The sequence below is a fragment of the Panulirus ornatus genome, chromosome 68 (genome assembly GCF_036320965.1).
Source record: "Panulirus ornatus isolate Po-2019 chromosome 68, ASM3632096v1, whole genome shotgun sequence".
NCBI lineage: Eukaryota > Metazoa > Arthropoda > Malacostraca > Decapoda > Palinuridae > Panulirus > Panulirus ornatus.
Genome location: NC_092291.1, coordinates 6,898,454 through 6,920,580, shown reverse-complemented (window position 1 = coordinate 6,920,580; position 22,127 = coordinate 6,898,454). Strand labels below are relative to the sequence as shown.

At 37.3% G+C, this 22,127-nt stretch overlaps 1 protein-coding gene and 1 long non-coding RNA gene across 4 annotated transcripts in view; one reads left to right on the top strand and one right to left on the bottom strand.

The window, feature by feature from the left end:
- LOC139747481 (uncharacterized) overlaps window positions 1-22,127 on the top strand; it is a 52,353-nt gene that overhangs the window by 16,761 nt on the left and 13,465 nt on the right. Inside the window, exons 2-4 of the long non-coding RNA XR_011712401.1 lie at window positions 13,954-14,160; window positions 14,406-14,526; window positions 21,664-21,739. This is a non-coding gene — a long non-coding RNA (uncharacterized lncRNA). The remainder of the gene's footprint in view (window positions 1-13,953; window positions 14,161-14,405; window positions 14,527-21,663; window positions 21,740-22,127) is intronic.
- Window positions 518-21,714, bottom strand: Rad17 (Rad17 checkpoint clamp loader component). 3 transcript variants are annotated; one of them, XM_071659850.1, is made up of 12 exons: window positions 21,639-21,714; window positions 19,678-19,752; window positions 16,609-16,737; window positions 14,395-14,514; window positions 12,460-12,604; window positions 11,302-11,488; window positions 10,167-10,295; window positions 9,602-9,786; window positions 7,381-7,581; window positions 5,006-5,235; window positions 4,056-4,293; window positions 518-2,595 (listed from the first exon to the last, which is right to left on the bottom strand). In XM_071659850.1, exons 2-12 carry the CDS (start codon window positions 19,702-19,704, stop codon window positions 2,369-2,371), a joined length of 1,818 nt encoding a protein of 605 aa, XP_071515951.1. In that variant the 5' UTR covers window positions 19,705-19,752; window positions 21,639-21,714; the 3' UTR covers window positions 518-2,368. The 3 variants fall into 3 exon arrangements, with proteins under 3 accessions (XP_071515951.1, XP_071515952.1, XP_071515953.1); XM_071659851.1 differs by lacking the exon at window positions 21,639-21,714 and adding an exon at window positions 21,331-21,561; XM_071659852.1 differs by lacking the exon at window positions 21,639-21,714 and adding an exon at window positions 21,305-21,341.

Genomic DNA, 22,127 nt, shown 5'->3' with positions numbered 1-22,127 from the left:
ATTCATAGGTTAAGTCACCAACTCATGGAGTTGCATTGCCATATCAGAAGTCCAATTAATGATAAAAGGAACAATTACGGAATTGAATGAGTTGTCACATCTACCCTAGTGGAAGATGAAACATAGAACCAGCTGAATTGGTAGGTCTTTGAGGTGAAAACATCAAACAAGCAGACATCCACCTTTCTAACTGGATTTTGAAAAATAGCCTAAGTAGCAATATAACAGTTTCTTTATTGCTGTTTCTATGCAATTGTTTCAAAAAACATTGGTCAGAAATAATTCATGAACCTATGGTACCAAAAAAGTTCCACCGTAGTGTGGAACAGCATTTACACTGTACACATCTAAGTTTTTTTCAGTAGTCTAAAGAGTGCAAGGTCCTGTTGACAAGAATTCTGCTAAGAAAATGGGGTCCCAGGATATGAATACCCTGGCTCCTATCATCTATCTTTCACCAACATGATAATTTACTGTGTCATAATTTATTGTATCACAAAGGTATAAAAGACTAATGTTACAATATGCAAAGCTTTATTGACACAATTAATTGATAAATAATCTTCTGGATATCACACTTGGTTCAGCTGGTACAGTTTACCAAAGTGGCACAAAACAAATCTAGTCCATACCTAGGAACAAGATAGGATAGATACCTTAACCAAAATTCACTTTATTCTTCAACATTTCAAAGCATGTTCTGCTTTACTTTTCATTGAATACATATGAGACAAGCAGAATGAAGACATAATCGGGTACAATTTTACTTTAGGGGCATGAGTTAGAGGTAAAATTTTCTTATACCTGAAATCGTTATCATTTTGTAACCCTAAGATTCCTTCTCCAGAGGTTCCTGCAATTTCAAGGCAGTGGTACAATCAGTAGCAGAGAAAGAATGTACTTTAAAGTTCTTCAACAAGATTGTGCTCAAATGATACTCTCTTAATAAAGATGTCTTTTTCAGCTTATGGTATAAACACAGGTAGGTGGAGTCTGGTAATGCCTACATGAAGTGATGATTTCTCTTGGGTGGCACCATTTTTTTTTTACCACAGATATATAGGAAAAAAAGACAATGCAAACCCATGAAACCTAAGCTAATCTAATCACACATTCTTCAAAGTGATGCTGCAGATAAAGTGGAATTTTGATGATTAAGACAAATCTTTAAGATTCACACTGCTATTCATGTGTTAATACCCATGTTCTAATTTTGCTATAAGAGTCATTTCAAAAACTTGCACTCGTATTCCTATGAAGCATTTAGCATTGATCACTTGAAAATTCATTAAAAATCACTTTTGAGTTGTGTGCACTAAATGATAAAATTTGATGCAGCTTCCAAGCTGCTGGAGCACCATTAAAGGGATCCTGGGGTTGCATAACAATATCTACTATTCATAATCATCCCAAAACCAATTTCTATGTTAGTCCTAGTGTTGAGCAATACCTTAGCAAAAGGACCTGCAGATTTATGCTGATCTTTTTCAGATGCAGGGAAATGTAAACTCCTATGGAGTAAGAAGTTCTTTAACAACACTGCTCTATGTGATACAGCCTTGCTAAAGGTGAATTTTCACTTGTGGTGTAACCTCAAGCAGGTGGAGTCCAATAATGCCACAATAATAATACACACATCAGAAAACAGCTGCGGAGAGCTTGAAGCTGTGTCACACTCGAAACAACTAATACAAACAGACATCGCCACATTTTTCAGCTTGTGGCCCTACCTAGTGGATGTGCCTGGTTTCTTGAACAATGCAGGCGTACTAGAGAATGAAATCCTGAGGCAAGATTATGTTAGGTAAAATTAGAATAATCATAGAACAATGACATCCTCAAGAAAAAAATAATGTGTGATATGAATAAACCATGGAAAGGTCTGTGGGGCCTGGATGTGGATAGGGAGCTGTGGTTTCGGTGCATCACCTATCACAACTAGAGACTAAGTGTGAATGAATGTGGCCTTTTTGTCTGTATTCCTAGCAATGCCTTGCTGAAGCAGGGGATAACAAAGCTGTTTTCCTATGGGGTGGGGTAGTGACAGGAACAGATAAAAAGCAAGTATAAATACATACATGCATATGTATGTAATGTCTGCATATGTGCATGTATATGTATGTATATATTGATATGTATATGCATGTATATGTGCGTATGTGGGCGTTGTTTATATATATATATGTATATGAGTGGATGGGCTATTCTTCGTCTGTTTCCTGGCACTATCTCTCTGACTTGAGAAATAGTGATTATGAATAATATAATAATAATAGTAATAAATAAACAATTACAGAATCATGACATTCTTATAAAAATATATATTTCTATACATGTCTACAGTCAAAATCAAAGATTTACTGGACTATCAGTCATCATCATATTCTTCAATCCTAAAGTCTTCATCTGGATCACCATCATCCTGGTGATCTGTGATCAGCACCTCCAAACTAGGTACTGAAGTGTGTCTAGGGACTACCTCCTTATCCTCTTCAGCAATAGTGACATTAGCATCTTGCTCCCCTAATCTCTCAGCAGCATTTTTCAACTGGACATTTGAGAAGAGACCCACTTCCTTGGTTAGGGGGAAATCACCTGAAAAAAAGATTTTCAATATGAAAGGAAATTGAGCTATTCCCCAATGTAAGATATCAGACTACATGCAAGAAAGTGGGGCTGTGAACTACTTTGACTACAGGCAAATAAAACATCATAAGACATAATACAAGTTTACATTTGAATGACAGTTAAAACACCAATCCATAATTAATCACCTCATGCACACCTTGTAAAAGAAAAAACTTATCACATTAAAAATTTTCAAGGTTCAGTTCTATGACTTTCTGCAATACTAATATAAACCTGGATATAATTTCTAATACATCAAGCACTACCATGGATTAAAATACATATAGCATTATCTATATACATCCCCTGTAAGCAAAGTGAAATTCTGTCATTTGTCATGCCTGAGATGGCTTTCATCTGCATGCCCTCATAAAGACAAGTTCATAACCAATGCAGCTGTTCATCATCCCCTCTGAGGCTGATTGATAAAGTTCATGTGTGTGATGATGGTATTTGTGCAATATGGAAAGGGAAATTAACAACTGTGGAACCCCCATCTCTTCATTTTTACATTCTCCATACAATCTTTTTCATTCATTTATAGTGTCAATATTAACAGTTTCATCTCTTAATTCCATGTCTCATTCTCATAGATACTAAATTTCTAATTGCTACATCAACAAGGTACATTATACATAAAAGCTATGACATGATTCCAGATTCTTTAATAGAATTCATGTTTGATCTACCTAGGGTAATAATGTGAAAACTACACTGAAGATGTATGGATGTCAGGGATGGAAGTAATGAAAGTTACACGTGATATCTTAAGACGATACACTACGTCGCTGAATACAGGACTCCTCGCTGTGATCACAGAATATCCCATGACTGTTATTCTGTACGTGCAAAAGTCACATCCATTGATGTAACATCACAGTGCACAAACCTGTTAAGTATGCTTTTCACAAAATTAATACTTTTTTGTAACTAAATGCCTTTCTCACATCAGTGATGCATCATCAAAAACAAATGAACAAGGGTCTCATTTGCGCACATTGTCTTTAGCTGTCATGTGTAATGTATCAAATTCAGAGCCTACCATCCACAGCCAAGCCATACTACCTATTCAATGATCACCTTGACAATTCCATATGCCCTGGATTTTCCCACTGAAGACACATCACTCTCCATATATGACGTCAGTCCAATTCGTTAGTTTACTGGACTTTGCCTGCTTGAGGATAAATCAAGAGAGGAAACTCACCTTTAGTGCGGCTATATGGTATCTTTATCTGTTGATGAAAGGGAAGACAATCTTGTTGAACTTTTCACTCCAAAGGAGCTCATATTTCTCCTAGATTATATAAACGTAATAATCCAGATTCCTTCATCTAAAGTACACTCTAACACTCCTAATACTAAGGCCACAATACACAAAAGTCTCCTTAAACCAATTCATCTATCCTCACTACCTTTACTTTTACCTGCTAATATCTTAGCTTTTAATGGAACCATGACTGTTGTAAGGTCCTCTGAGGTGAGTGAAGCCATACGGTGTTCATCCCTCAAGGCTGTGGAATTCTGCTGACATTCCTTATGCACTCTGTACCACTGTGGTCGTGTGATTGGCCGCCAAGTACCACCAGAAGCACTACCCTTATTTGCATGCATCAGACCACGTACAGCCACTGAGGCTGCATAATCTTCTAATACATCACGGCCCTATTAAGAAAAGATGTATTTTGAAAGTCCTGACAATAATTCTATGCCTAAACAAAGAAAACAGACGATACAGCATCCCCTTTTCAGACTGCATTAAATAGTATCTCATACATAATATGGGGCTCTACTCAGAAGAACATGATATGACTGCAGTGGAAAATCATATAAAAGAGGCACAGTACACCCTTACTTTTGTGCGTTTGAATCTTTACTTCTTTTTGAACTACAGTTCTTATCAGCTGAGACTAGGAACCCTACAACTATCATCAGACACTTCTACTTTCTTCTGCAAATTATATCCCACCATCTGTATGTGCAAAGGACCCAAACTGACACATTCTGAATAGTCTGAATTATGAAGTAGGCTAACACCATCTGCTGGCCAGCTTTATCAGTGCACTGGCAGCATGTTTATGCTTTGCTAACTTGTGACTACTAACATGCAACTGAAAGCAGAAAAAGGACCACCATATATATTTGTGTTAAGCATTTTTCGATATAATGTACAGTAAAAACAAAAAGTTTATGAACCATTTATATCTTAAGGGTTATTTTCAGTGCTGAAAATTAAATGACAAATCAAGCACTGAATTACATATCTAAAAAATGAAACTATAGCAAAATTTAGAAAGTATATCAAGCATTAAATCACATGTTAATTATTAGATATAAAGGAAAATAAAAGTTCGGCATAGATTCAAACTCAACTGACCGTCCACTCTGCAGCCAATATATCAGAGTCAGTCAAGTGCTGCAATGCTTGCCCTATATCATGTATGTCTGAGAAAAAGGCCAAACAATTCTGGTGAAGGAATAAGCTAAAACTAGCAGCCCCCATGGATGTTTTTTCAAAGATATTCTCTGCATTCTCCTGGAGTGGCATCCTCTCCTGGGCAAGCAAATGTTTTGGTAATGTTTCAGTCACACCCTGTTCCTGACTTCCTGAAACAAAAGATCAAATAAGATTCAGGGGCCAAACTACAGAATACACATAATCAAATAGAGGAATAAAGAAAGTGCAAAATGCCAGATTTAAAGGGACACTAAGCATCACCATGCTGCTACCTTATAAACACTCATTAAAAACACCATAAATTATCGTTCTATCTATCTATCTATATCTCTGATGCCCATTTCCACTGGAAATTTCCAGCAAGGGACTGTCCAAGGCAAAAGAGTCTCCACTTAACCTTGTCCTTACATGCCCTCCTCACATACCTACTATTGTTATTGTTATATATTATTGTTATATGTTAGGGAGGTGAATGCAAGAGTTTTGGAAAGAGGGGCAAGTATGAAGTCTGTTGTGGATGAGAGAGCTTGGGAAGTGAGTCAGTTGTTGTTCGCTGATGATACAGCGCTGGTGGCTGATTCATGTGAGAAACTGCAGAAGCTGGTGACTGAGTTTGGTAAGTGTGTGAAGAAAGTTAAGAGTAAATGCGAATAAGAGCAAGGTTATTAGGTACAGTAGGGTTGAGGGTCAAGTCAATTGGGAGGTAAGTTTGAATGGAGAAAAACTGGAGGAAGTAAAGTGTTTTAGATATCTGGGAGTGGATCTGGCAGCGGATGGAACCATGGAAGCGGAAGTGAATCATAGGGTGGGGGAGGGGGCGAAAATCCTGGGAGCCTTGAAGAATGTGTGGAAGTCGAGAACATTATCTCGGAAAGCAAAAATGGGTATGTTTGAAGGAATAGTGGTTCCAACAATGTTGTATGGTTGCGAGGCATGGGCTACGGATAGAGTTGTGCGCAGGAGGGTGGATGTGCTGGAAATGAGATGTTTGAGGACAATGTGTGGTGTGAGGTGGTTTGATCGAGGAAGTAATGTAAGGGTAAGAGAGAGGTGTGGAAATAAAAAGAGCATGGTTGAGAGAGCAGAAGAGGGTGTTTTGAAATGGTTTGGGCACATGGAGAGAATGAGTGAGGAAAGATTGACCAAGAGGATATATGTGTCTGAGGTGGAGGGAACGAGGAGAAGTGGGAGACCAAATTGGAGGTGGAAAGATGGAGTGAAAAAGATTTTGTGTGATTGGGGCCTGAACATGCAGGAGGGTGAAAGGAGGGCAAGGAATAGAGTGAATTGGATCGATGTGGTATACCGGGGTTGACGTGCTGTCAGTGGATTGAATCAGGGCATGTGAAGTGTCTGGGGTAAACCATGGAAAGTTGTGTGGGTCCTGGATGTGGAAAGGGAGCTGTGGTTTCGGGCATTATTGCATGACAGCTAGAGACCGAGTGTGAACGAATGGGGCCTTTGTTGTCTTTTCCTAGTGCTACCTCGCACACATGAGGGGGGAGGGGGATGGTAATCCATGTGTGGCGAGGTGGCGATGGGAATGAATAAAGGCAGACAGTGTGAATTGTGTGCATGGGTATATATGTATGTGTCTGTGTGTGTATATATATGTGTACATTGAGATGTATAGGCATGTATATTTGCGTGTGTGGACGTGTATGTATATACATTGTGTATGGGGGTGGGTTGGGCCATTTCTTTCGTCTGTTTCCTTGCGCTACCTCGCAAACGTGGGAGACAGCGACAAAGCAAAATAAATATAAATATATGAATATATAACACACATTTACACAACATACTGTAATTTGACATTATATCATCCAAAATTACTTACCTAAAAAATAACAGTGATAATGAGGGAAAAAGAGGAGAGTGATGAGTGAATCCTACTGGGTGGCACCAGTCAGCTGAGTGAATCAGTGATTATTAATGTAGTTTCAGGCAGCCATTTGTTATCCAGAACATCCTTTCCAGACGCTTTTGCAGCCTAAGACTGCACTACTTTCAGTAGCAGGAAATGAAGTGACTCATTTGGAGTGAGAATTTCCTTGACAAGACTATTATCAACGACAGAGATTCATGAAAGGTGGCTCTCCACTGATGCTGTAAACTCATGCAGGTATAGTCTGGTAATGTCAAAGTGCTAAACAAATAAAAAATAAATGTAGGCAAGTATCTTCATTCTAGCAGGTGACTTCAGTGGAGGGTTGCCATGTTACAAACAGCTCTTTTAAAATTCAAGTAATCAATATAACCACTAATCCTAACTTAGTACAGCACACTTTACTCACGCTTGCAGTACAGAACTTTTCCCAGTGCTCTGAAGAGAAAGAGAGAGGCATCTTTTCCTCCTATTGCAGCAAAAGCATCACCATTATGAGGTTTGAGTGAGACTTTCTTGTCACCCTGGGACTTGCTACATGACTTGGTTTTGGTTAGTGTCCTTGCCTTCCCCAGTGAGCCAGTGAATAACTCCTTGAGGTGATATATATCTGTCAGTAGAGTGAAAAAGAACATTTAGCAAAACAACAAAAACACTTTATTTCAACATATGTTACAAAACATAAAAGCCTTGCTGCAATGTTATTTGATATAAATAATAAAACCAAAATACTGCAATATCCAAATCATATGATAGTACTGCAATATTCCTCAATCATCTTCAGCATTCCTTCACCTATCAAATGAATATCAAACTCAAACAAACAATAATGAACCATATAAACAAACTAAAAAATTCTCTATCATGAAATATATCATCACACTTAGCTTGATGACTGTAAAAATCAAAATATGGTACAATCTACATGAAAACTACATTTCAAGATACAAAATACATTCATTCTATCATCCTCTGCCAATGAACAACTATCAAAATAAGTTTTCACATCATTCCATACAAAATCAACATTCACTGCAGAGTAAATATGTTTATGATGTGACATTACCCTCCATACATCACTGGTAATATTATTCTAAAAATTGTGAAAGCTGTACATTTTTTTCTTCAGACTCTTACCACAATAATCCTATTTGAGAAAAAATATTCGTATTCAAGGGAACAAAAAATGTATGTGAAAAGGAATGGAGGTTGGTTTGGTTCCAGGTGAAAGTCAGTCTGGTCTCAAGAGTGTATGATGTTATTAAGGCTGTTTAATCTGTATAAGGTGGTGAGAGAGGGACACATGAAGGTCTTGTAAAGTATGTAAGGAATGAGTGGGTTCTGGGAGGTGTCAGTTGGTTTTTGCAAATGACAGGACTCTAGTGGTAGACTCAAAAGAGAAACTGCAGAAGCTGATGCCTAAGCTTGGAAGGGCATGAGAAAGAAAGAAATTGAGAGTTAACGTGAATAAAATCAAGATTATGGAATTTGATTGCAGCATGAGTTTGAAAGAAGAGAACCTGGAGAAATTGGAATGTTTCAGATATCTGGGAGTTAACGTGGCTGCTGATGGAACTATGGGACCTGAAATATATCATAAGCTGGAAGAGGGGTTAAATATCCTATGTACATTGAGGAGTGTGGGGGAAGAGGTCATGTCTGTGAAGGCAAAATTAGGTATGTTTGATGGTACAATAATCCCAACCACAGTGGAGATTGATTTTCTTTATGATCTGGACATGGAATGAGGAAAGCAACAAGATATTTCAAGACAGCAGGAAAAATAAATGGTGTTAACAGAAAGAAGGATGGAATCCTAATATGTTAGATGCACATGAGAGAGACATTTACAGAAAGAATGATGAGAGACTGTATAAGAGTACATTACAGAAAGAGACAGAAACCTAGAATAAAGTTAGAATATAATGAAAAAGTATGAAAAGTGCTAGCAAGGATAACATCTAAGAATGTGCGAAAGAATGGCTGTATACAAACTCGGTATTTCACCAAGTGAATTATGGGAACTGCATACTGAATACAGATTTTTTTTCATTTATTTTTTTCATCATTTTGTGCCTCAGCAAAGTGAAGTGGTGTCCAAAGCACACAAAAACTAGCCCATTCTTTCACATCTGTTCTTCAGCTGTCACGTTTACTGCACTGAAACCAGCACACAACATCCGCAGTTATATTTCACACAGTATTCCATGACCTCCCCTTAACACTGCATATGCCAATAGTTCAGTACACTGACGGCAAGTCATCTTATGTATATCACAGTGATCCAGTTCATTTCATCCTATGCACTTCTCACACCCACTTAAATGTTTAGCTGGTCTTTCCCTCCTCCTAACTCCTTCCACTTTTGACAGGCATGTCCTCTGAGGCAATCTTTCTCTGTTCATCCTCTCCATATGTTTGAACTATTTCAGCACACCCTGGTCAGCTCTCTTAATCACACTGTGCTTACTAACACACCTTGCTCCTACACTGTCATTTCTTACAAGGTCAACATACCTCACATCACATATACTGTTCTTTTGAGAACAGATATATGATTAATCTAATTTGCACATAAGTTTTCACTCAATTCCTTGGGTACAAATACCTTCAGTGAAATATTAGCCAACCTTTTTTGGATGCAAATTGCAAAGCATTGATTGCACTTCTTATATCGCCTCCTGAAATTTCAGCAAGATTCTGCAGTGCATCACGAGTAGGAAGTGGGTGTCCTGTACCCCCTTCACAAACACTCTCCATGCTGGATACTCGACTCAAGGCCTTCACAAGTAATCCACTTGCTATGGGATTGAACCTAAAATGAAAAAGTTTCTGAAACATACATAATCACAGCAACTAATTACTGTATTAGTTTCACTCCAGTCTTTATAGGATTACATGTTACACCTTTACAGAAATATTCATCTTTCACTACAAATTTATTCTATGCTTAAACATTTAAGCCTACTCTGACATATACCAATGAACATACTTAAAAACTCGGATATCAACATTCTATTTCAAAGAATAAAGATATCCGAAAAGGATATAAATAAAAACATGGATATCAAAACTAAATCTGTTTCATTTGAATACACATATATTCGAGTCTTTTGACTATTCATTTCAATATCAACAATCTATTTCAATTACTAAAGATATCAGAAAAGGATACTACAAAAGCAGTCACTATACGTTATATTAATCAGAGAAAGTTCTTGCTGTAGGTCTGATGGGAAGAGATGCTTGGCACTACTCTGTTGAGATGTGGAGTCTGATACTATGAACACTACAGGACTGCTGTTGTTCCTCTGGTTATACTGTCTGTACATAAAATAAATGACATACATTAGCTTTATCCTTCCATGAACTTTTCAGACTTACAATTTTTACATCCCCTTCCATTATCCTACACAGGGACTAAATCATCAGTTTCTGTATCTAAGATAGATTGAAACACTGTATACTGCTCTGCACATTTTAATAACCTTACAGCTACACACACAGTGGTAATGAAGATCCAGCTGCAATTGGCAAAATATATATACCTAAAAACTGAGTATTAACTGTAGGGGTCTAGAAACTCTTCTTTGTAGTTTTGTCATTTTCCAAAGCCAGAAATTGAAGAATGAGCCTGCATATTCTGGCAATGAGTGTTACTGCAGTGAATGGGATGAGGATAGAATTGTCGAGAATGTTTACAGTGTTATGGTCCAGGGTGTACTGAAGAGTATATGGAAAAAGAATTTAGTATCTTTTAGGGAAAAGATAGGTATCTATAACAGTACAATAGTTCCAGCTATGTCTTGGACCCTGATTAGGAGGATGTACATGCCAGAGGTAGATGGAGCTTAGGAAGGGTTGAGACCAATATAGCGATTGAAGGACTGAGTGAAGGAAGCTTTAGGGTACTGGGACCTGAATATTCAGGAAAGATGCATGCAAGTGATAAAAATAACTGGATAGATATGGTATATGTCAATGGATTAAACTAAGGCATGTGAAGCAGTGAAGATAAACTATGGAACTATATGTAAAACATGGCTGTGGATGGCAGGCTTTGGTGCTGGTATATCATAAATGGATGTGTACAAATGAGGTTGCTGATCATCTATTTCTGACACTAAAGCAGAAGCAGTTGCGAATACTAAAAAAATTAATAATGACATACTAAGCCTTAAATGTGGTAAAAAATCACTATGCACCATTAGATAAAATAAAACTAAAGTCTAAACTTTATAAACATCTTTGAAAAACATTTGCCCATCAAAAACAGTGAAATATCAACAAAAACAGTATGAAAAATTGTGAAAACCAGAGCGAAACAAACCTCAGCAAAGTATGGAATGTGGATGAGTCTCTGAGGAATGCATTGGGAAAGTCCTCCACGCAAACAAAATTCTTTTCTTTCTCTGGATTGCACACACTACGATACTTGCTAGCACGAACAAGGAAGTCCCAAAATTGTGATGTCTGACTCACTGATGTTACAGTATCACCATGGACCCAAGTGTTTTCTAAAAGTAAATTAATTAAATTAAAAATCCAAAATATTGGACTTTTTTTCATATTGATATCATTCTATTTTCAGTCATAAATTTGTGTGTGTGTGTGTGTGTGTGTGTGTGTGTGTGTGTGTGTCTGTGTGTGTGTGTGTCCTTTACAAGGTAATCACAGGTCAATAAACAGCATGAGCAAGGGAAACTCATTTCCAAAGTGAACTAAAACATAATCGTTCCCTAGAAGCTGATCTGGCTTGCCTCATTTTCAAACAGTGGTACAAGTCAACTGTTTTGATGGGTTTAGGTACTCATATCTATGAAAACCAAAACAAGTGATAAACAAAATACCTGGTGGTAAGGCAATTTCTCTAATCAAACATAACTGAGGCCAGTAATGAAAATTCTTTTCATCAATTCAAGAATTAAGAGGGTTTTAACCCTTTAAGCAGTAGCCAAAGAAAAAAGTCTGTGTCCCTATAATTGGCTATTCTAAAAAGGTTTTCAGCTATTCAAACTGACACAGCCATTTAAACTCTGTGCACCACAGACATTTTAACCTTTACACAACACTAAAGGCCTTAAATCTTAATACATAATTGTCCTTCAAAGCCAAGGTGTACCCAGCAACTCCTGCATGTAATGCTTTCTCTCACTTTCCTCCACTCTGCTTGTTTACTGAGTCTTCCTCTGATAATTCATTCAAAATTTCCATCTTCATGGTCTTCTGAGATGTCACAAAACTTTACTGACAATGGTACAAAACACAAAACTGCACTGGTCCACTCTTGCACAGTGCTTGTCAGGCCACTATGTAAACAGATGATTAACTATACATCACATGAATGGACACATACTAACAATTCAAACTGTCAGGTCTACCTGAGTTAGAGAAAAGAAATTAATGATATTCAGTCTAGAAAATTTCATATCTCTTACTGCTCAAATCTAAATGACATCTAAAATTCTGCAAAACTTCAATGACCCACCCAGGTCCATGAAAGATGAACTATATGGAGTAGTAGTTGGGTTGATCCACTCTAGAAGATTCAGGCCTGCTTCTCTGGTCAAAACCCGTACTGTGGCAGATTTTCCACATCCAGCTGGACCCGTCAGTAGCAGGAATTTCCTACCCTAGGAATGATAAGTTGGAGTAGAACAGAGTATTGCATCATCACTAAACTAACATACTCAACCTTTGGGTAGGCCAGCATATGTTTGCTTACCTTTGTTTCTCAAAGCTACTCCCAAATGGCATCACACAGGGATGTCTGTCAGACCAGTTCGACCATACAATGCTGTTGACTGTTGCATTAAATGGATATTCTTTTAAGTCAGTTTACACAATGGTTATGAAATCTTAGGCAACTTTAATCAACTACCACAGCAATAGGGTTGATACTGATATCCTTTTTATATTCCTAATGGACGCTCTGTTCATGGATGAAAGTCCACATCAAGATCAGACCTTAATTGAGGAAGTGTATTTTAAGAATTTTGGAAGAAGTTGAAAACCTGTCTTTTAGGACTTCATTACAAGAAATTCCTTCATATCAACAAAATGATTCTTAAATACCAATACAATACTCTGTAAAAACACATGATTACTTCTTAACCCTTATACAGCAGTATCAGCTATAGAGATCATCCTACGCACAATACAAATAACAAAAGAAATTCCTTTCTGAAATGATGAAATGTATCTAAAAGTAAGAGAGACACTCAGAAAATTATCTAAATACCTATGTGTTGGCCTGGTCCACTGCTGTGTGAGGGGCAGAGGGACTTATGGACAGGGGTAGTTTGTATATCCTTTTCATTCAATTCAATATCGCTGTTTACTCTATATTTCATACACAGGCACGAACAACTCTGATCCTGGCATTTCTTCACTAAAATAGTAAATGATGAACAAGTATGAAAGAAAGATGAAAGAATTGCACTATAATGGCCATGTTAATGAATGATAAGGAAGAGTAGCTGGCAGGTGAAGAGAAGATATTGAATTCATTTTTCCTTGAACTCGTTTTCACACTCTACTCTTACTTCATACACAAGCATAGCACTAGAGGTGAATAACATGAATATGCTTAGAAATACTATACTATACACACCAAAGACAAGTGCAAGGAAGACTAGTTGGCATGTATGAGGGAGATAACAAAGGCTTTTTTCTTTGGAAATATTATTGCTCTTCACTGCACATCTGTCACTAAAGACCTTTATGACCCCAGTACCATATAAAGAGAAAATATGAGACTGCAGTTCCAGACGTTTCTCCACACAAGCAAATGCCCAGCTGAATGTGGTAGGGGTGACCTTCCCATATTAGCTACCATGTTCCTCAATAAAATCACTCTCTAGGTCACTTATTTATTCATATTTTGCATGTTAATCTTCTTCACTTCCCTCACAGAATGATATATATGATAAGTGTTCTCTTCATCATTTAGGTCATCTAACTATTTGCCTTTTATCCACAGAGTTAACAAGTACACAACCTGTAGATTAATGACTGTACACCTATAATGCAGAATGAAAAGGTACCGAAAGCAAAATCTGTGCACCTTCTAAGCAACAGAAAAAACTCTATACAACAAGTTAACAAGGTATCTAAAGAAAGCAAGGAAAAGATATTCATCATGTGAAGATGGGAGCTGCCTCTATAAGATGGTCAGATCAGAGTCAAGGTAAGGACGACAGTAGCCATATTTTTTCTTTTTGGCAAAAATCACAATAAAAGACCACCCTAATGAAGTTACAATCTGAATATAGTGACTTACTAAATTTGTTGTCATTTACTTAAGGAGTAATAAGAAAATCTGATCCAATAAGAGAAAAACTGTTAGGAGAAGTATGTTTGCTGGATCATCTAATTCATTATACTTCACAAGAATTGTAGTCATTGCTTTCTGGAAACCAACCTTCATTCCAGCCATGCTCTCCACCAGCCAAGACTCAACTTCTTGCACTTTCTTCTTATGGACAGCCAGGTCATCTCTAGTTGTTGGAGCATACAGATCCACCCAAAGGACAGTATTTCCCTGCACACAGAGGTAAGTCAAAAATAAAACAGCCTTACTATCATTCACAGACAAGATGGGAAATCCTACACATCATAGTACAGTATATGAATATTATTTACAACATAAGTTTCGAGAAGCTATTGAACACATTGCTGTAAGCACTTGTACTAGCTATTATAGTTAAAGTTAGAGCTAAACATTCAGGACAAAACTCTAAAAATATACACATGATATACAGTAAATAGTAATTTTGAATATATATTTCCTAAAAGGTTCTCTTTGGCAAGTTCTTGCCTAACTCTTTAATCAATACTCATATTTATAAAAAAATTTCATACATATTCGCCATTTCCCGTGTTAGTGAGGTAGCATTAAGAAACATAGGACAGAGCCTTAAACAGAATGTCCTCACTTGGCTCCCTTCTCTGTCCCTTCTTTGGAAAAAATGAAAACGAGAGGGGAGGATTTCCAGCCTTCCCACTCCCTCCCCTTTTAGTCGCCTTCTATGACGTGTAGGGAATACATGGGAAGTATTCTTTCTCTCCTATCTCCAGGAATATGTTTGAAGGAATAGTGGTTCCAACAGTGTTATATGGTTGTGAGGCATGGGCTATAGATAGAGTTGTGCACAGCAGGGTGGATGTGCAGGAAATGAGATGTTTGAGGACAATATGTTGTGTGAGGTGGTTTGATCGAATAAGTAATGAAAGGGTAAGAGAGATGTGTGGTAATAAAAAGAGTGTGGTTGAGTGAGCAGAAGAGGGTGTTTTGATATGGTTTGGTCACATGGAGAGAATGAGTGAGGAAATATTGACAAAGAGGATATATGTGTCAGAGGTGGAGGGAACAAGGAGAAGTGGGAGACCAAATTGGAGGTGGAAAGATGGAGTGAAAAAGATTTTGAGTGATCGAGGCCTGACCATGCAGGAGGGTGAAAGGCATGCAAGGAAATAGAGTGAATTGGAACAATGTGGCATACCGGGGTCAACGTGCTGTCAATGGATTGAACCAGGGCATGTGAAGCATCTGGGGTAAACCATGGAAAGTTCTGTGGGGCCTGGATGTGGAAAGGGAGCTGTGGTTTTGGTGCATTTTACATGACAGCTAGAGAGTGAGTGTGAACGAATGTGGCTTTTGCTGTCTTTTCCTAGCGCTACCTCGAGCACATGCAGGGGGAGGGGGTTGTTGTTTCATGTGTGGCGGGGTGGCGACAGGAATGAATAAGGGCAGACAGTATGACTTATGTACATGTGTATATATGTAAATGTCTGTGTGTGTATATATATGTATACATTGAGATGTATTTGCTTACTGAAAGGTGGAATACAAACTGAAATAACTTCTGCTAGTTGGTGAGTTATGAAGCAAAGGTATTCTTCTATGAAATCTTGAAAAAATTCCTGATAAGTAAAATAATCTGATCTATTTCACAATTAAGGGAAAATTCTATTCTATACATGTTCTCTAAATCTCAAGTGTCTTAAATGCAAAATGTCTCAAGTCAAAATGTCACAAGTCTAGGTACAGGTATGCACAGTAGTGACTTAACAAACACTAAACAACCGTCCTCTCAAACCAGACTTAAACTCCACTCCAACAGTTATACACCCAACTGAAACTATAATCTCCAGGCATGTAAAAGTTACACTTCCTGCTCTGCATCCTGAGCCTCATCCATGCCCACAGCATTATTTACAAAAGACATTACTCCTGTCTTATCATGCACTCACTTCACACTGACATACACACTTCACATCACTTTTTGATCTGTAGTTACACCTAGTGAAGATGACCAGCTCCCAGAGTGCCAAACAAGTCCTATAGAAAGGGATCCTAGGCCAGAAAAGTAAAGTAAGTAATGCATCATCAAAAAGCAACTGTTTTTCTGCAGCACTTGTGCACTTCTATCTAGTGTGGAATTATAAAATATTTCAAATATACAGCACTTACTTGTTTCTCTGGGATTCATCTTTTTTGCTTCATCTTTGACACACTCCTAAGACATTTTACTACATAAAGTGCCTTCATTCTTTTGCACTAATAAAAGTTCTTAATCTTTCTAACCATTCCAAGAGATGAAGAATCCAATGAAATCAAACAAAAAATGCTTACCTGATATTTTGTTTTCCCAAGAGCAGCAAAAGCATCAAGTTCTTTGGGGTATTTCCGTTGTTTCTTTTCGGCAGGGGGAGAAGAACTAACATCAAAATCATCAAAACTGGGAGTCACCCACACAGAGCGCTGAAAAATTAACTGAAGAATCAGTCCTTTGACAAAAGGTTTTAAAAAAGGGAATATACCACTAAACTCCTTCATCTTCCTCAAATAATGATGGAATTAACTCAACTTATACTAAGTTCTTCAAGAACTTACACACAAAATTCTTACAGTTAATACTTAGAGGAAGTGACAACAAATAATTTCCACAGTATAACACCCTGACAATTTGATGGAAAAAATGATCACCAACCTCAATTTCAAACATGTTACTTTTTACCTTTTGATACATATATCCATGACCTCAAATCTATAAATCTAGCCCTTACACAAGACGAAAAAATAGAATGGCACCATGTGAACATCTTGATCCTATCACTTTTTTTTATAAAATATATAGTGAATGAATGCTAAAGTCTGTGTGCAATAGTTCTTAAACTGAAGAGTAAACTTGCATGATTTCAGTCTTCTACAATCTACAAAGTACATAAAAATTTTATTTATATATATATATATATATATATATATATATATATATATATATATATATATATATATACACACATATATATATATATATATATATATATATATTTTTTTTTTTTTTTTTTTTTTCATACTATTCGCCATTTCCCGCGATAGCGAGGTAGCGTTAAGAACAGAGGACTGGGCCTTTGAGGGAATATCCTCACCTGGCCCCCTTCTCTGTTCCTTCTTTTTTTTTTTTTTTTTTTTTTTTTTTTTTTTTTTTTATACTTTGTCGCTGTCTCCCGCGTTTGCGAGGTAGCGCAAGGAAACAGACGAAAGAAATGGCCAAACCCCCCCCCCATACACATGTACATACACACGTCCACACACGCAAATATACATACCTACACAGCTTTCCATGGTTTACCCCAGACGCTTCACATGCCTTGATTCAATCCACTGACAGCACGTCAACCCCTGTATACCACATCGCTCCAATTCACTCTATTCCTTGCCCTCCTTTCACCCTCCTTCTTTTGGAAAATTAAAAAAAAAACGAGAGGGGAGGATTTCCAGCCCCCCGCTCCCTTCCCTTTTAGTCGCCTTCTACGACACGCAGGGAATACGTGGGAAGTATTCTTTCTCCCCTATCCCCTATATATATATATATATATATATATATATATATATATATATATATATATATATATGGCTTTGTTGAAATGATTTGGACTCGTGAGGATGAGTAAGGAGGATTAACAAAGAGGATGTACGTGTCAAAGATGGAGGGAACGAGGAGAAGTGGGAGACCAAATTGGAGGGGGAAAGATGGAGTGAAAAAGATTTTGAGTGATCGGGGCCTGAACATGCAGGAGGGTGAAAGGCGTGCAAGGAATAGAGTGAATTGGAACGATGTGGTATACTAGGGTCGACATGGTGTCAATGGATTGAACCAGGGCATGTGAAGCGTTTGGGGTAAACCATGGAAAGTTCTGTGGGGCCTGGATGTGGAAAGGGAGCTGTGGTTTCGGTGCATTATTACATGACAGCTAGAGACTGAGTGTGAACGAATAGGGCCTTTGTTGTCTTTTCCTAGCACTACCTCACACACATGAGGGGGAAGGATGTTGTTATTCCATGTGTGGCGGGGTGGCGATGGGAATGAATAAAGGCAGACAGTATGAATTATGTACATGGGTATATATGTATATGTCTGTGTGTGTATGTGTATGTATACGTTGAGATGTATAGGTGTGTATATGTTGGTGTGTGTGGACGTGTATGTGTGTGCATGTGTGTGTGGGTGGGTTGGGCCATTCTTTCGTCTGTTTCCTTGCACTACCTCGCTGGCGTGGGAGACAGTGGCAAGGCAAAGTGGATAAATAGATAAATATATATAGGGGAGAAAGAATACTTCCCATGTGTTCCCTGCATGTCGTAGAAGGCGACTAAAAGGGAAGGGAGTGGGGGGCTGGAAATCCTCCCCTCTCATTTTTTTTTAAATTTTCCAAAAGACGGAACAGAGAAGGGGGCCATATGAGGATATTCCCTCAAAGGCCCAGTTCTCTGTTCTTAACGCTACCTCGCTAATGCGGGAAATGTCGAATAGTATGAAAAAAAAAAAAATATATATGTATATATATATCATTTTATCCCTGGGGATAGGGGAGAAAGAATACCTTCCACACATTCCCTGCATGTCGTAGAAGGCAACTAGAATGGTAAGGAGCAGGGGGCTGGAAATCCTCCCCTATTGTTTTTAATTTTCCAAAAGAAGGAACAGAGAACGGTGCCAATTGAGGATATTCTCTCAAAGGCTCAGTCCTCTGTTCTTAACGCTACCTCACTAATGCAGGAAATGGCTAATAGTATGAAAAAAATATATATATACATCATTTTACATTTATCTTATCATACTTGATCACCATTTCCCACGTCAGTGAAGTACCACCAGGAAACAGATGAAGAGAGACCTATCCACTCATGTACACAAATGTACCATGAATGCATATACATATACATATCAACATATAAATATACACATACACATATGCAGCCATATGCATATACATATATGTACATAGTCATACTTACTTGCCTTCTTCCATTCCCAATACCACCCTGCTCCACAGGAAAACAGCATCACCACCTCTTGCCACAGCAAGGTAGTGCCAGGAAACAGATGAAAAAAGGCCACATCTGCTCACACTCAGACTCTACCTGTCATGTGTAATGCACCAAAACCACGGCTCCCTATTCACACCCAGGCCCTAAAGACCTTCCCTGGTTTACCCTAAATGTCCCACATGCCCTGGTTCATACCATTCCTGCTGTACAATACATTTGTAATCAGTCTTTAGAACATGACCATATCCAGTGATGATGAGAATTAAAAATCATCATTCATTTATGAAAACAAGGAAATATGCATGTGTATACTGAGGATCAACATGCAGAGACAAGAGTATCTTACAGTTTTTTTTCTTTCACGCTTACCTTCTGTTTGCTGTTTCTGTGGGCCATTAGGTTTATAACTCATCCGCAATTTCTATTGAGCAATCCTTCACATGGCTGGAAAGAAACATAAATCCAAAGTCAGATCCAGTTCTACTGATTTTTAACATGTTTCACTACATTTTCATCAATCAACCCCACGTTTTCATGAACTTCAAAATGTTCATTTGTAATGTCTTATCTAAAACTATAGAGTAAATTATAATGCTCCAAATCCTATTTCACCATTGTTATTGTACTCCTTAAACCATACTCTCACTGAAAACCAAAATCATTCACTATCTAAAGCGAATAGGAAGATGAAACTAAATGAATTTGACTTGACAGTTTGAAACGGTACTGTACGGCATGAAGAAAACAATAAGATTAGCAGTGTGTGATTTAGTGATAACTTTTATCATATGATATTTCGTTAATGATAAGTAGGGCTGTGAAGATTAGAGAAATTTTGAGGATAAAATGGAAGTTGGCAAAACATTTGCAGAAATCAGCAAAATTTTTTGAAAGCACCACCTGACTTTTCCTAACAGCAAAATTTTACTTTAATCTTATTATCTGAGGAATATAATCCATGGTATTGTTCACATCCTACTGTTCAGCAGCCATGTACATTCAAAGAATAAACATGTTTGGGAAGTCTAGATTAATTTTCCATCGTTATCAACTCTAATTATCACACTTTTGAGTTATCTACTATCATTAAGTAAAATAGACTTATCCAAGTTATGCCAAACTGTTCTTATTATAATCTTCATACAGTATACTATGATGCTACTGGAAATTAATGATATTCTGGAGAGAATTTTGGTGCCTATAATGTAAAACTCTACCTTTTACATTTAAAGGTTCAATCTGTTGAATCAAGAATAGTAAAGGAGCAGGAGGGTTCAAAATTACTATAAAGGACCAGAAGGAGTATATTATTACTATTCTTAACTATGTCTCTACAAGTAACACACTCCAACACAGTGTAATGGACACTTTTGAGAAACTGCAAAACTTTTCTCTGAATAGTACCCCAAGAATATACTTTGAACTTAAGTGTAGTGTTATCCCCTTCAGTCTCCCCTATCAACTAATAACTCCTGGTTTCATTATCAGTCGGCTTTCCATTAGACTGCAGAGCAGAACAAGTAAAATGTGGCTCCATGAATAACTTCTTAAATGGTAGTGTCCCAGGATGGGTAAGATTTACCATTAATTTGATAACAAGCAGCCCAAGTATGAAACAAGAGATAATGATTTCTCATGTGCTATATCTAAATGGGAGCTTTATATTACATCAGTATTGGAGAATGATCTTCCAATATGTCAAACTAGAGATCTTTTTAAGAAACAAGTAAATCGTTCTAATGCAATAATTTAGGTGCTAATGATCTTCATGTGTATGTAACTAATTCTTAATTTTTCTACATTTGACTAGTGACAACAAGTACCAGCTCTTCAATATTTGTTTTTATTATGACAATGTTATTTTGTATCTTGTTCAACAGTAGTTTTGCAAGCTTTTATTCTTAATTTTTACCTAGAGTGTATAAATAAGGACCACACTTGAAATATGTATAGGTATTTATGTATTGTCCTGGGTGACAGTGTAATGCTTATTTACCAAAGATAAACAACTTGTAGACCCACCACAACAAACAGCCAATGTTTATATACAAAGCTGAGATCAAGCAATCAGCATCCAGTTCTGCCAGCAACCAATTATATTAAAGTTCTCAAGGAGTTCTGGTCTATTTACTAAGGTGCCGAAAATGTTTCAATGTGGACTCATTCATAATCAGTCTAAAAACGAGCATCTTCATGTTTCCAAGATGATTCTAAAGAAATTCATGGTTTCAGTATATAAGGTCCTCGATTCACCCAACTTGTTGCAGCTGATTTTATATGTAAACAGTGTTGGGCGCACAAAGTTATTGGCGTATATTCAACAAACTCACAGCCTCCTTCTCTCCTCATCTGCAGGCGTGTATCCAGCATTTGATGAAGAGGCCGGACACGAGTTCGCCAAAATATGGATGAGAAGATCAAAACAAGAGTGGTATGTAAGAACTCATTGCATATTAGAAAACTTTTACTTTTTGAGTTATTTGGACGTTGCATTTGATTACTTATCAATTCTTTTGCTTGCTTTTGCAACCAAAAAAGTTTTGTTATAAAAACATTTAAATTTTGTGTGTAAGGAGGTGAAACGGACACGTTTGTTTCATTTATTACGAGTGTAAATCTCTGGAGCAGTTGACATACAAATACACCTAATTTTTGAGAAACTAAAAGGTAAAATATAACTGTAGAAATTTAGTACATCATCATCCTTAAGTTTATTATATGCTATGTAAACCTTGTTTCCTTTTAGGATAGATTATTACACTTGTAGTTGATTTCCAGTTCAAGATCCCCAGGATTTCCATACATTAGCCATCATGCAT

Coding starts and splice junctions, on each gene's coding strand:
- Rad17 (XM_071659850.1), bottom strand. CDS start 19,704: ATGGCCCACAGAAACAGCAAACAGAAG. Junction 12,605..14,394: donor AGAGCATGGCTGGAATGAAG/GTTGGTTTCCAG, acceptor TATCATTCCTAG/GGTAGGAAATTCCTGCTACT. Junction 10,296..11,301: donor ACATTCCATACTTTGCTGAG/GTTTGTTTCGCT, acceptor TTTTATGTACAG/ACAGTATAACCAGAGGAACA.